The 14,506-nt window shown below is 38.8% G+C and overlaps 2 protein-coding genes across 6 annotated transcripts in view; both read left to right on the top strand.

Annotated features, from left to right (window-relative positions):
- pnpla7b (patatin-like phospholipase domain containing 7b) overlaps positions 1-3,733 on the top strand; it is a 32,511-nt gene extending 28,778 nt beyond the window's left edge. For all 5 annotated transcript variants that reach the window (XM_086313537.1, XM_086313535.1, XM_086313538.1 and 2 more), the window contains one exon: positions 47-3,733. In XM_086313537.1, coding sequence (XP_086169663.1) covers positions 47-112 — 66 coding nt within the window. In that variant the 3' untranslated portion in view covers positions 113-3,733. The remainder of the gene's footprint in view (positions 1-46) is intronic.
- A 4,905-nt stretch (positions 3,734-8,638) lies between these two features.
- Positions 8,639-14,460, top strand: LOC147316982 (leukocyte surface antigen CD53). The gene is made up of 8 exons (XM_086313533.1): positions 8,639-8,784; positions 9,520-9,604; positions 10,350-10,538; positions 11,034-11,108; positions 11,201-11,302; positions 11,395-11,502; positions 11,617-11,700; positions 13,703-14,460. The coding sequence occupies exons 2-8, from the start codon at positions 9,542-9,544 to the stop codon at positions 13,772-13,774; spliced, it is 693 nt and encodes a 230-aa protein (XP_086169659.1). The 5' UTR covers positions 8,639-8,784; positions 9,520-9,541; the 3' UTR covers positions 13,775-14,460.
- The last annotated feature ends 46 nt before the right edge of the window (positions 14,461-14,506 follow it).

Below are 14,506 nucleotides of genomic sequence, written 5' to 3'. Positions count from 1 at the left end.
AAAATTAGAAAAATAAAAAGTTACATGTAAAAAAATCTTTTAACAGGATGAAGACGTTCCAGTCAGAGTTCGGCGCCGATTGAAGAACCCCCTGCAAAGTGCTCCTCTGTGATTTCTTGTCAGGTGTGCTATGACTGGAGCACAGTGCTCACTCTCCAGTGCAGTGTTGGCTGTGGTCCAGTGAGCAGCGACATAACACGCTTACTGAACACTTCAGTAAGGTACAGTCGATGCTGCCTTCAGACAGTCACAAGTTGCTGTTGTGGTCTCCTTCGGGCTGATGCGATGCTCTCCTACTGTCGGAGCACCTGTAAAGTTAGGCAGTTTGGCAGAATAGAAGTTTTAATAATGAAATGAATACATCTTAAAAAAACAAGAAACAGTGTGTTTTGTTTTTGTTAGGTTTGTAGCTTGAACCTATTCGCTGGAACGTTAAGACAATATAATTACACTGCAAGCAAGACGCAAGTAGGCAAACATCTTCATGGTACTCGTGCACGGGAGAGACTGGACAGAGCGCCGTCCCTTCGCTTGACCCCAGTAGCTCTCGTCCGTCCTCCCATACACTGTCCTTTTATTGAGGTTACATGAATATGCATAGGTTCATTAACATATAACGTCTACATACACAAAGAGTACCTTGTGTGTGTGTGTGTGTGTGTGTGTGTGTGTGTGTGTGTGTGTGTGTGTGTGTGTGTGTGTGTGTGTGTGTGTGTGTGTGTGTGTGTGTGTGGACTGCTGATCAAAGGATCAAACATCCTTGGTCAGGAAGAGGGTAGCCTCCCCCTCCCCCTAGATGGTTCATCCTAGATAACATGGTGAGGAAGTCCTGCAGTTCATCTAAACAAAGAGCACTTAGACTAGAACAGACGCAACTACGTTAATCCTACCATAAAACAATAAGACACGGTATGACCTCTCATGCTCCCAAAGTGCTGTCTAATACACACAAAGTTTGCAGACTATCAAGGATCAAAACCTCTACCAATCTACAACTAATTACAAAACTCTAAGCATATATAAGTAAATATTTCTAAGCATAAATGACAATCAACAATACAAATCTAACAGTTTTAGCTTGTTTTATCGTCACAGCCTCTGACAGTGTAATTGCACCACCAGTCTTCAAAACCTAATACTTGATAAACACCGAGCCCTTTCTGGGACAGTTCTCTTTCGCCTTGCTGCTTCCGGCCGTGATGTTCTGATCCATACAGTCCTATACAGTATTCTGTTTTATACACATTCAAGTTAAAAACTGTTATGTCGTTACAGAACACTTCAAGTACAGTGTTACCCTCGTTTCCATCCAATAATAAAGGGATTTCTCCTCTTTAAGAACAGTCCGCACACACACACATGTGCCAAATGCACTCTTAACAGTGGCTGTAATAAGCTCTTTCAGACAGTGTGTGCATCATTCACATGTTGAATGTATGTTTTTTTACATGAAGGATTACAAACGTGTATGTCTCCTTTCAGCTTGTGTTCCAGTTTCTGTCTAACTTGAATGCATAATTCAAAGTAGCTGATGATTGAATATATCATTAATGTAGCTATAGATGGTTCTGATCAACAATATCCTCACATGTCATGGCATTAAAGTTGGAAGTATTAGTGATGACTGTATTCTACTTAAGGGAGGTGCTTTCACAGATTCACTGTCACAGGAATCCCCTGGTTGGTGCTAGGTGGGATAAGGCTGTGGGCTGCTCTGCTCTGCCATCACTGATAAAGTACGTTGTTGATTACATTTACACTACACACGTGTCGCCCATAGACATGCCCAAGGACTGATAGACAAATGTACTTGTGTCACGCTCCATGCGAGTTAACATGGAGGGCACAAATTGGAGGAGTGGCTGTCTTGAGAAAGCCCTGGTGTGACACGGGTGTACGACAGATTACAAAGTAACACTGTCACTGCTTGTAAAATCCTATTGAGAAAAATCCTCACATCACAACTTCCCACTGTATATGCACATGGAATTTTTTTATACTCTCTCTCACATAGTGTGTCTCTCATCAAGTGTGCCAACCAAACGTGTTTGACTATTCCAGTTTTTTTTAAAGCCATCCCACCACATTTCAGAGAAACACTGCACTTTTTAATTACTTAAAAAAACTTTTTTGTAACAAAACTATATTTTTGATATTTATCTGACAGCATAAGGTCATTACTTTCATTCTTTCTTATTTTTATAAAAACTGTTGCAGTTTTGAAAGCTTTCGGGTATCTGTTAGAAAAAGCAAATATATTGAGGGTGGTGACTGTGAGCTCTGAGACTATATTCAGAGTTTTATTAATCCATCTCTTTTTTAATGGGCACAGACACTGAGATTTGTTTGTTCAATCAGTGCTGTGAAAGCACTGGTTCTGTGAAACAACTTGGTTTACTTCCTCCTGCTTTTAGGCACCTTTCTTCTGATTGGCTGCCCCTCTCGCTTGCATTTGGAGCAGTCTGAATCCTGAGCTTTTGGCTTAGGAATTACTTGTACATACAGTAAACCATTTGAACTTTGGACATGCCTAATATGAACATCAGCCATTTTGACAGTATGAAACTCACCCACGTTTATGTTGGGTAATTATGGTGCAACATTTGTAACTCTGCAGAGTGTCATCAGTTCCTGAATCACAGCAGAAGAGAACATGCCCATGGCTGATCCAGTCTAGCACCAACCACGCCTAATGGATCATTATTATTCCTCCTGTGCTTTCCATTTCAGAATGGTGTCTTAAAGAAGCACTATGTCTCATATTCTGTTAGTACAATTCATTGGAGAACATTTTATTATGCGTGCTGATACATACTGTGTTTTTATTTGCATAGTGTGTGATTTTTTTTTTCTTTTTTTTTAAGAATTAACATTGTCTCAAATTGAAAGTAGCGCATTGTGCACCTATCAGAAATGACCATTTCAGCTTGACCATCACTGACAAGCTAACTGCTGCATGCTTCATAATACATAAATATTACTAAAATACTAATGGTAAAATGATCTAAATTTTAAAAACAAGAATCTAATTTTTCTAACCAAGTATACAGCACACCATTTACCTTGTTGTGGCAGAGAAAACACAGTTGTAGCTAATATCACTAACAGTGGCCATGAGACAGCCGAGTTAAATGGGATGAAGAGAACATTGATGCTATTCAGAACAGGTGTTCTTCAGTATGACTGTGCAGGTCAATGCAACTGTGCCATTAAAGGGCCTTACCTTTTTTTATGCCTCCTGTCTTTACACTAACCAAACTTCAATTTTAAAGTCTGGAGTAAATGAGTTTTACTATGTAATTTGTCATGCAGTTGCAAGCAGCACTACCTGCCCTGTCTGGGAAATGAGTACCTAACATTAGCTCTGCACTATAATGGATCATTATGCAGTTTAAAGCCAAGTTTTTTAATCACTGTGGTTTATTATGTGGTGTATTAATATTTCATATCAACTGACTGTCCAAGTTTTACAAGAAAACAAAAGTTAAAGTTCCATAGAGGGAATAGTTACCATGACATTGCATGTGAATAACTGAAATCTTTGTTTTCCATTTGTTGTGATGTTTCATCCTTAAACAGAATTATGGAGAGTGATTTTGAATGTTAAATCATCAATACACTGTGTGTGTTTATTTCTTTAATCCATGGCCTGTCTGAACGCCAAAATGATGCGATGCTGCATAAGTCTGCAGATAAAATGTTGTTACTATCTCCAAAATAAAACTGGAAATATATGCTTTTTTCAGATGGTTATTGGTTCACACGACAAACTTATAAACTATAGAATTGTGTGGGCCTTCAACTTGCAGAGTTTCATCATATCAGAGAGCTGAAAAATTTGTTTCAACTCAGTTCAGTTTTTTATTTATCTCAGATATTGTATAGGATATGATGGGGCCTGATTATTCAAAACCTTTTTTGTGAGGAACAGGCTTTTAAAAGCATTTCTGGATTCAACAGGGAACCTATGAAGAGAAGCCAATATGAGAGAGACATTTTTATCTCTAGTCTCTGTTGCTATTCTCACAGTGGCGTTTTGGATTAGAGTAAGTATCCTGTTACACGCCAATTTAATTAGACTTTTTGGGCCAACTACAAAAACTCAGTTTAGCCCAAATTTAGCCATTGAAGAAGAAGAAAAAGATCATCCACCTATATCCTAAAGTCATCATATAGCTTAATAGATGAATGTAAGTGGATATTATCATGTAAAGTCACAAACTCTTCAAACTTTGTAGTAGGCATTGAGCACACTTTATGCACCAAACTGAGGATCTAACTAATGTCTGCAGATAAGGGGAAGCTATAAATAGATGCCAAAGTTTCCATGCCTGGGGAGTGTGACTGAGAAATGGGAGTTGCAACAAGATTGGCAAGAGCAAGAAAAGATTCTCATCTATAAATCTGCTGACGGGGGCATATAGAAATCCTAAAGTTACCATGTGATTATTCAGCTTTAGAGGGGAAGGGAAGTGGGAGTGTGAATGATTTGCATCTTCAGCAGAAGATGCCTCACCAACAGCTCTAAACTTGTTTGTAGATGTGACAAAGTGGCTCACTTCCTGGTGCTTGCACTGACCATTGTTTTCAGTCATGAACTCAACTACAAAACAAAAGGAAGAAAAATCATCAGAAAACAAAACTTGTTTGTTGTGTTGGAATCTAAGCAAAACACAACCACAGAGAAACATACAAATGTCAGGCAATTTCTTCCTAATAATCTGAATAATGTCACAAAAACAGATGGAAGCACTGCATGGCTCTGATGCTCTTCACTGAGGCAGGTAGAAAATGTAAAATTTAGCTTCGTGTTATGTAGTGCATTATGACTTTTTGACATATTTGAGGATTATGTTTTATTTTAGGTCTCCTTATGGGTTGTATACCTTGACTCGGGTGCTGGTAGAAGGCCCACGGCTGATATTTCATTCTGCCTAACCCTGATGAAGACAGAGTTGATACACAGTTGTCTTTTTTTAATGCTAACTTCAACTTTTATCAGAGACTGAGTGCCTCGCTTGTTTTCTGTTATTTGATTTTAATATGTTTCTCTTGAGTGTATCCAAAGGTGTTATGAAGATATCATCCATGAGCAAAAATGTTGTTTTAAGCTCATTTTATCTTGATTTTATGAGTTTGAGAAGTTAGACTTCTCCAACACAATACAGTATAAATGGACACACAGGACACCAGCCAGAACATTTCATCCTGCACAGAATGATGAGTAGGCTGCATGCTGTGTTTGGATCTAAGATGATAAGTCAGCGGAACTGAGAACGGTAAACATGAAAATTCCTGTGGAAGCAGTGATGTAAGTAATAAAACAAGCAGCTTGCAAACTCAGAAGTGAAACTGTTTTGTGAAAGAATACTAATATACCTCATTAGAAACTTGGAAAAGAGTGAACAGGAATCAAAGGTTAATGTGGTTTAGATTAAAGTGCTGAAAGCAGCTAGCTACAGCTGAATCCATAATTTGTTGAACGTACCACCAACAAACCATCAAGATATGATAGAACTGCAGACTTCAGCTTTAATTCAAGTGATTTTACAAAGCGATTTTAGCTGGAAATGATTTAGAACCTCAGAGGCTCCAAAGTAATTAGACAATTGAGTGACGAGATGTTTCATGGCCAGGTGAGGCCTGTTCCCTTGTTACTTCATTACCAATGAAGCGTCTGTCACATATCTGCTATCTAATATCTGCAGCTGATTCAAAGTGTTGGATTTGTATGTTATAGCTTTTCACTGTAATCTTAAATATAAGAATAAAAGAGATGCAGTGGAAGTGAAGGAGGCTGTTGTTAAGTTGAACAACTAAAATACATCTATCAGCAACAATCTGATACATGCATGAAAACAGGATTATGTCCATGGTTCAGAAAAATAGCTTCACAATATTTAACCAAATCAAAAATACTTTCAGACTTTCATGTATACAATCAAGAGATGCATTGATGAATGGAGGTACAGAGAGTTTAAACAAAGTGCAACTTGAACTTGCCCAGGGAAAACTGTGGCGACAGAAAGAAGCAGCTTATAATCCAAAACAAACCACATTATAACAGAGTGCAAGTCGACAACGTCCCGAAGCATGCTGCAAAAACAATTCTTAATTTCTCAGTTTATTCTTTATTGGCCAAGTCAGTTGTCATCTCAACTCGGCAGAGCCGCTTTTCAGTAAGTGAAAATAGACCCACAAACCCACAAACAAGAAACAACTGAAAGCAGCTGCAGTAAATGCTTCATTTCCTCGTCGGAGGAAATGAAGCATTTGGTGATGTGCAGTCCTAGACTTCAGGCAGACACTGGGTGCAATTTTCAAGAATTAAAAAGAGTTTTTATATTTAAAATTCTGTTATTTTGTCTGAGGGATGACTCAATGTAAATAATTCCTAAACAGTTGATCGAGTTAAATACAGTATTTGGTTTTTGTTTACTAATGCTAAAGGAATGCTCACTATTGTTATAGCTATAATTGGATTTTTATGAGGGCGTTAATTCCCACTCCAGCCCACTCTAAACAAATTTTAACAAAGGTGAAAATGTTATTTATCTGAGTAAGAAGGTAACTGGAACATGAAATCTGGTGGTCTAAAACTGTCCCTTTCCACTGAAGGTCGCCAAATACTTGTTTGGTAGGGTGTTGGTCTTTACTTTACAATATTAAATGCTTTGAGCTGAATGCTGTTGTGATTTGGTGATATAAAAACTGAACTGAATTGAATTAGTAGTCTTATTCCAAAAGTAACTGCTGCTAGAAGTGGAGAAAAATTCATTTTGAAGTGAACAAAGGGGGTCTGAACCTGAATGACAATTCATCCAACAGAGTTCAAAATGAAAAACTAAGCACTACTGAAGAGACCCTCACTGGTGCCTGAAGAGAAGCAAAAGGATCAAAGGCATTTCAGCCTAAACAAAAACGGTGTCTTGGTTTTACTATAGCTAAAAACTGCAAACCAGGTGCATTAAGAGGCCCTTTTTTAAAGTACATTAGTTGTTTTACTCTTAAATCCCCATTTGTGGTTGCACAGTTCCTCTTAATGGTGATGGCTAAGCTCCCCCTCCTGAATGTCACTGTTCCTGCTCCCACACAACAATGCTGTGAAGTTCATCACAGGCTTCCAAGTAATGATAAGGTAAACTTTGAATGACTAAGCGGTCATATACTTTGGCCTATATCATTAATGCATCGCTGTATTTTAGTCTACAGCTGCCCTGGTTGAGGGATTTGTCCAGTAGGCCACCGGGAAGGTGTGGTTTAGTTTCACCCTGAAAGTGAACCAGTGCTCAGTCAGCCTTACTCTGTTTGTACTATGCTTCAGTTTGCTCGTGCGTATTGATCTGTGGCACACTGGCTGTATGTGCAGCAGAAATAGAGATTAAAACTGTCTTTATTTCAACCCTGGCACACTGGTAATAAGATGAAATAAAAATGGATGATCTGATTGTGAGTCAGGAAATGACGATACTACTAAAACAAGTGTTGAAGAAACTGAATGCTTGCCTCTGATGTGTCGAGGTTTTTCATTGGCTGACAGCAGTCCTGAGAACATCTGGACATCCTGCCGTGGGCTCAGATTTTAAGAATTTTAAAAACATTTTCAGTGTTTTTGTGTCTATTATACAGAAAATGTTCTTTGTTCTTTCTCCATTCCTGTTGTTGCCATAACAAGCAACAATCTCAGGTGTTAAAAGTGACTGTGTGGCAGGGTGTGGTCTGTGGCGCAGCTGCAGGGGAGGGGTGGAACAGCGGGTTCAGGGCGTAATGTCAGGGGAGGCTAGTTGTCAGGTTATATATAACATTAGGAATGAAACAAAGGCTAGAAGAGGAGCCTGGTATCAGGAGACTGTTTAAATGAAATTTTGAGTATATAAAATAACAACAGAATGAACTGATTCTGAGGGATCAGGTGAGAACTGTTTCACATTTGATTGTTTTTACTTGGAAATACCCATGAATGTAAATATTCCCTACGAGCAAAACTTTGGTAGGGAGGCAGGGGTTCCTTTAAACATGGAGGGATTTTCCAACAAAATCAGGCTCAGGAGAGGGCAGGCATTTATTATAAATGGTAAATGTTTGGAAGGTGGGGAAGAAAGAGAAAACCTCAATAATCAGACAACTCCATGTAGGCAAGCACTTTGGCAACTGTGGCAAAGAAAAACTCCTTTTAAACAGGAAGAAATGGCCATCAGAAACAGGCTCAGGGAAGGGCAGCCATCTGAGAAATAGTAGCTAATGATTAAATGCAGAGTAGCGGCCTTTGATAAAGAAAGTAACACTCTGCAACACGACTAAATGAAACCAGGACTGCATATGCCGACAACTACCTTGGCACGTGACACATTGAGAAGGTGAGAAATGACACCAGTTAGATGTTTTAACCAGTTTGTGTTCCTCTGTGACGAACATACGGGCTTTATTATCTCTAGTTGTGCAATAAGAATATTAACAATTGATTTCACATCAGTGAGGGGTTTTGACCTCTGCAGCTGCTGACCACAGTTTCAGCTTGTATCTAAATATAAGCAGTGTGTCACAGACATGCACCTGACGTCTCTGCAGCGCTATTGGCTGTCCCTACTGCACTTTCTCAGTCATCAGTTTCTTTCCATGTTGCTAGACTTTAGGAAGAGGAAGTGAGAAGGGCTGCTGAAAGCCCCATGATGTACTCTGCAAGCTTCACAGAGCTATGAGAAGGGGAAGTACGAACAGCAGACGAGCTCGACAAGCACACGCCTGAAAACAGAGACGATAGCAGATATCATTTTCTCCAAATAGGTAAGAGTTAAACTTTATTTTGTCTTGAGATCTCGTTAAATCTTCAGAATATTGTGAAGATGTTTCTTTATCGGTCAGAAACGTGTTGATGTCAAATCTCTAAAAAATACTTGTGAGAAAGGAAAACCCCACGAAGATGAAAAAGTGAACAAAAATCTTTCAAATTTAGACCAAAATAGGCAGTCATCTAACTGAAAGTGTCTGTCATGTGTACATACTGACTTAAGTGGAAAACAAAATATAAGGGCTGTACTTTAGTAGTTTTAAATGGCCGAAGAAGAAGAAGAAGTCTCTTTTCTATTCTCAGAACAAAGATCAGTTAGAAAGAGGGCAAAATTTTGATGTTTTACACATATTTATAACACAAATACAGGAGATTTTTACTTAGAACGGGTCACCTTGTATTTTGAGGAAGTTTTGGTATTTCCACAATTAAACTGCCTGCCCTCTCATGATGTAATTTTAAACCCTCCCAAAGTATAATGCACTCATATCGTGTTGTACAGAAGAAGAATTTTGGTTTTGCTTGTAAACTGAGAGGAAACACAGGAAGTGAGATGTGTGAGCATCACTTCCCCGCTTTGTGACCGTGACGTTTTGTCTGTTTTAGCACTTACACACCCACACGCAAACGCAAGACATAAATAAGAGATGCTGCATTAAACCTTGACCACATCCAGCCCTGCTTCCGATATTTATATTCAATAAAAAAATAACGGCCTTTTCTTGTTGCAGGTCTGATCAGAGGAGTTGCAAGATGGCTCACAGCTGCCTCAAGTGTTTAAAGTACACCATGTGTGTCGCCAACTTGCTTTGCTTTGTACGTATGTCTCAGTCATCCAGCAATACATCACACATCACTGTGAAACATCCTGTCACATTCATCCACTCACTTTTCAAACCTAAACTGTCAGGTGTGACAGACGTATGAGTGTGTGAAAATTAGTTAGTATTTATAAATGCTTCAGGTGTCTACTTTGGGTTTCAAATATTCTACCAGATGGTCAGATTCTTAAAAATTAATCAGTTAAAAGGATTTACCAAAAGTTCACACAAACAAAAAACACAAAAAAGGCTCTGACAGTTTTGTTTACTCTGTGTAATTGTATTATTACTATGACGATTACGTGAGCCAATTAGAGTGGAGGCAGTTAATTTTAGAAAGCCAATGTCTGCTAATATGTGAGAAGGAAGATAGATAGATAGATAGATAGATAGATAGATAGATAGATAGATAGATAGATAGATAGCTAGATAGGCCTGACTCACAGGGGCCATGAAGAGAAAGTGTTAATATATTTATATTATATATTTTTTAATTCAATTTCATTTCATTAATTTTGTTCCACAGACTTGGTGGATACAAAAGAAAAGGAAAAGTCAACATTTGCCAGAAGTCTGTTGCATAACAAATAAATAAAAAGCAGAAGCACTTGAGAAAATGTACTGCCTGACACTGCTGCCTGTAGGCAAGCTCTGAAGCAGACCAGGGCCCGGTGCAGCTCACTGTACTCTGTGTAGTGTGTATTGTGGACTTGGCTTCAGTCTGTCTTCTCTTCTGTCAGATCTGCGGTGTGGCCGTTTTGGCCTTCGGCGTCATCGTGATGGTGAGTTCAAATTATGCTGCTCTCACCCCCTCACTGCCCAGCTTCAACATAGCCAACATCCTCCTGATCACCGGCATCATCATCACCTGCGTGTCCTTCCTGGGATTTCTCGGCGCACTCAAGGAGAACCGCTGTCTCCTCCTATCGGTAACACACACACAAATACTCAAAGCAGAGCACAGATTATGTGGTTTTCTGCTCCCTCTGATTACTTCATATTTTTAGGTAATTAACACTCTAGTTTTGGTACCCCCAAAGGGTATAATTTGTTTGTTTTTTTAAGCCTGTATAATTTTGATAAGGGGGGTGGGCTCTCTAACACTGCCTCTTCACTGTTGTGTACTCCAATTTTTGAATGCTACAAAAATAGCATTTATGTAACAAACGGAAATATCTAAAGAGTCAGTTCTCTGGGAAAAAAGGTAATTTAGATGTTAATCGGGACTAGTTTTTCTAGGAGGAAACACAAAGATGGGCATTTATGCGCATTCAAGTTTAAAACGTTCTCGAAATCAGACATGTTGAGCTACATGCTGTGAACTAGCAGCCGAAAATAACTTCACTATACAGTACCGTTTCATATGTTTATGTAAAGTGTTTCAGAGTAACATTCACATAAACCTTTATATTTATTTTTTACAGTTTTTCCTGATGCTCTTCCTCATGATGCTCTTGGAACTGACAGCAGCATGTCTGCTACTTGTATACGAGGGAGAAGTGTGTGACACATATGCTATACACAATATGTTCTGTTTTTAAAGCAAATGTATACATTGTATGTAATCACCAAATCCTCCGTTACTGTTCAGATTACTGAAAGAGTGAAGACCGATCTGACAAAGGGCTTGAATGATGCAAAAGGAAATTCAACACATTCAAAACAAAGTGACTGGGATAATATTCAAAAAAATGTAAGTGTGTCAGAGTGGAGATGTCATGTTGTGACACAAATGACTTTAGAAATGTGTTTATTTTTTTTGTCTGTCAAATTCATTTGTTTTAGCTTGACTGCTGTGGAATCCATAATGTAACAGATTGGGGAAACAACGTGCCAGAATCCTGCTGTATTCCTGAGGACCCCTCTTGTAAAAGTCAGAAATACAGGCAAACGGTAGGCTCATACTAATCACTGATCCTTTCAGATTCATACTTGCTTTAATGTACCATAGAGGTCAAAGGTCACATTGTTACTGCTGCAGGTAATTTCAAAATGTTTTGTGTGCAGGGTTGTTTGTCAAAGGTGACAAATTTTTTTGAGAAGAATTTCCTAACCATTGGGGTCTCTGTCATTGTCCTCTGTATGATTGAGGTAAGCTGTTAACATACTATTTTACGCAGGTGTTGCAAAGTTAATCTATGAACCTGCAGATGTACCATGTCTCAGAAATTACCATCTTCACTTCTGTATAAAAGACAACTGGATTATAAAGTGAATGAATTGGTTAATACAATGTTCTGCTCAGAAACGTGGCATCTTCCTGTTAAAATATACCTAAACTTTGTTGCCTTTGACTGTATGGTTTCATTTATAGCAGTTAACAACCATGGCCTCAGTGTGTTTTATACTATAAAGATCCTTCAATATTAGATGGAGAGAACTCTGATGATCAGATAACCCATTATGAGCAAGTACCAGGCAATGGTGGGGAGAAAGAACTTTTTGACAGGAAGAGATCTCCAGACAGTGTGCGGGAGTAACTGAATACATGGTATTCCGAATACAGTTACTTTGTTGAAATAAATGGATTACACAGCGGTCTTTTCCTGTTTCATATGTTAGGCTATGCCCTCTCTATTTTTGGTAATTCCACATTGGTGGAAACCATCTTGCAGCCCATGTTACATCTACTAGAGCCAGAAGAGCCAGTGACAGTGGCAGAGAGCCATCTGGTAAAACTGGTTGGGAGTGAAGAGAAAAAAGGAAATAAAAGATGAATGTAGCTTGCAGCTCTTGAAAATAAAATAATAAAAAGCTAATGGTCAAGTACTTTTAACCTACATTCTTCTGTCCTAATGGCCAACTCCTGCTTTGGAATAGAAGTTAGGATGTACAGAAATGTAAGAAAAATTAACTTTCAGTTCACTTCATGCTAAACATTTTCCTGATGACTTTATACTTTGCCAGTTTCACATCTTACTGTTAAGACTAGTCCCCACTAAAGTTATAAAAGTGGTTTACATGTCTTTAACCAATGACTGTCCAGCATCCCTGTATATCAGTCACATTCGCTATCTGGCAATGGCAAAATAATGTGTGACGTTAAAGCCGCTACAGCCATCCTTCATATACAGTCTATGATTGCCGCAGACCAAGGCTGTATCCCAATTCAGGGTCTGCAGCCTTAAAGGCCGCATTTTAAGGCCGATTACGTCACAGCGACGCGACGAAGACTGTCCCAATTCAAAGGCTGCTCGAAATGCGGCCCTCAAATGAGTCCTTCATTTCCCTGAATTTTAAGGACGTGGCGGTGTAGACTTCGTGGCCCAACATATCCCAGAATGCATAGCGCGGTGGTGGGTGTGGATAATTTTGGCGGAAAAAAAAACGGCGGATGAGGGGCGCCCGAAGAGTATCTTAGTAAACTAAGTGCTGAATATTATGTCACTTATTTATGTGCAAATGTTTAATAACGAAGAACATTAAAACATTACTGTTGGCCACATGTCGGCAAAGTTATGTGACATTAGTGACGTTTGTACTAACTTGGTTTTAAACCCTTTACTTTAAAATTTACGCCATTCAATAGCTGACATTAATCTTACAGAGAATGATCAAAGCTCATGTAGAAACAAACAAACAAATGAACAAACGATTTTCTCCTTCATTTCTGTCAAACAAAGCTGTATGAAACGTTTCTAGCTGTTAGTATCATGGTTGCTAGGCAACCTGGGCAGCGCAACGGAGGCTAGACCGTCCCATTTCACAAGCCTCGCACTTCCGGCCTTAGCAGTCTTTAAGTGCGCGGCCCTTGAGGATCGTTGACGCTGCGTACTTTAAGGCTGCAGACCCTGAATTGGGATACAGCCCAAGATCTGCTCCCCTCCCACTTACCAAAGTGGGCCTCCAGCTGGACAATGTCCACTGCCACACCCAAAAACACAGCTCTAGAATGGATCGGGGAAGAAAAGACCACTCTTTAGATTGCAAAAGGAATAAAAATACTTCATATAAACAAGCATAAACCCAATGAAATTTCAGTCAGCTTGAGAAGCTCAGAATAACTTTTTTTTTTTTTTTTTTTTTTTTAAAAACAGTACAACATTGCATTTTATGTCCTTTTCCAGTTTAATTTCTATATTTCTGTTTACAGGTTTTGGGAATGTGCTTTGCCATGACACTGTTCTGCCACATTAGCAGATCTGGACTGGGCTACAAGTTCTGAATACCTTCAAACATGATCTTCCCATTTTACAGTAAATATCACTGTAAAGTTCTTTAGGAACTAGAGGGAAAGTTTCTGGAAAAACTTCCTTAAAATGAGAAAACTATTTTTCTAAACTCTTGCTTAAAGCTTAAACCTGTTTATGTACCTGAATATAAAGTATAACTGTAAATTCTGGCACCTTTGACCTTTAGTGCACTACTCCATTTCAGGTGAAGCTGTGTGCTGAGTTCAGTTTTGTACAGAACTTGCTTGGTGCCAAGTTTATCTTAAGGTCTGTCAACTTTTTAAAACAGTTTCTGTAAAATATTACCTTTGTACTAGTCTTTAATAAACTACTTACTGACAACAAATTTGGAAACATCCAATTAACCTGCAGTCAGCTGAGACTGAAGAAGTCACTTGGATGAGTGACAAAACGTTTCTCCCACAAAACGCTACGTCCAGATGAACACAATCAACGTTTGGAGATCAATTAACTTTATAAAAATAAAGAGCATAAACAGTGTTCTGTAGACTTCTGAACAATCTTGCTGTCAGATGACTTCCTGTTTATAGCTTGCCGTTTACTGATCTGTGGTGGAGCCTTAAAAATAACCACTTCCTCTTTTGACCCTGTTCAGCGAGTTTCCCTGAACAAGATTTCGTTTTAAGCTTAAGCGGGTCGAGAGGTCGTCGTTTAAAAACCAGTTAAATGTTTCACTTGGTAAGCTGATGAAACGAACTGTGTCC

The sequence above is a fragment of the Aulonocara sp. 'chitande type north' Nkhata Bay genome, linkage group LG12, assembly GCF_057382095.1.
Source record: "Aulonocara sp. 'chitande type north' Nkhata Bay isolate Kocher_YH1m ecotype deep benthic linkage group LG12, A_spYH_male_GT1.1, whole genome shotgun sequence".
NCBI classification, from domain to species: Eukaryota; Metazoa; Chordata; class Actinopteri; order Cichliformes; family Cichlidae; genus Aulonocara; species Aulonocara sp. 'chitande type north' Nkhata Bay.
This window is presented reverse-complemented; position numbering and strand designations above follow the sequence as displayed.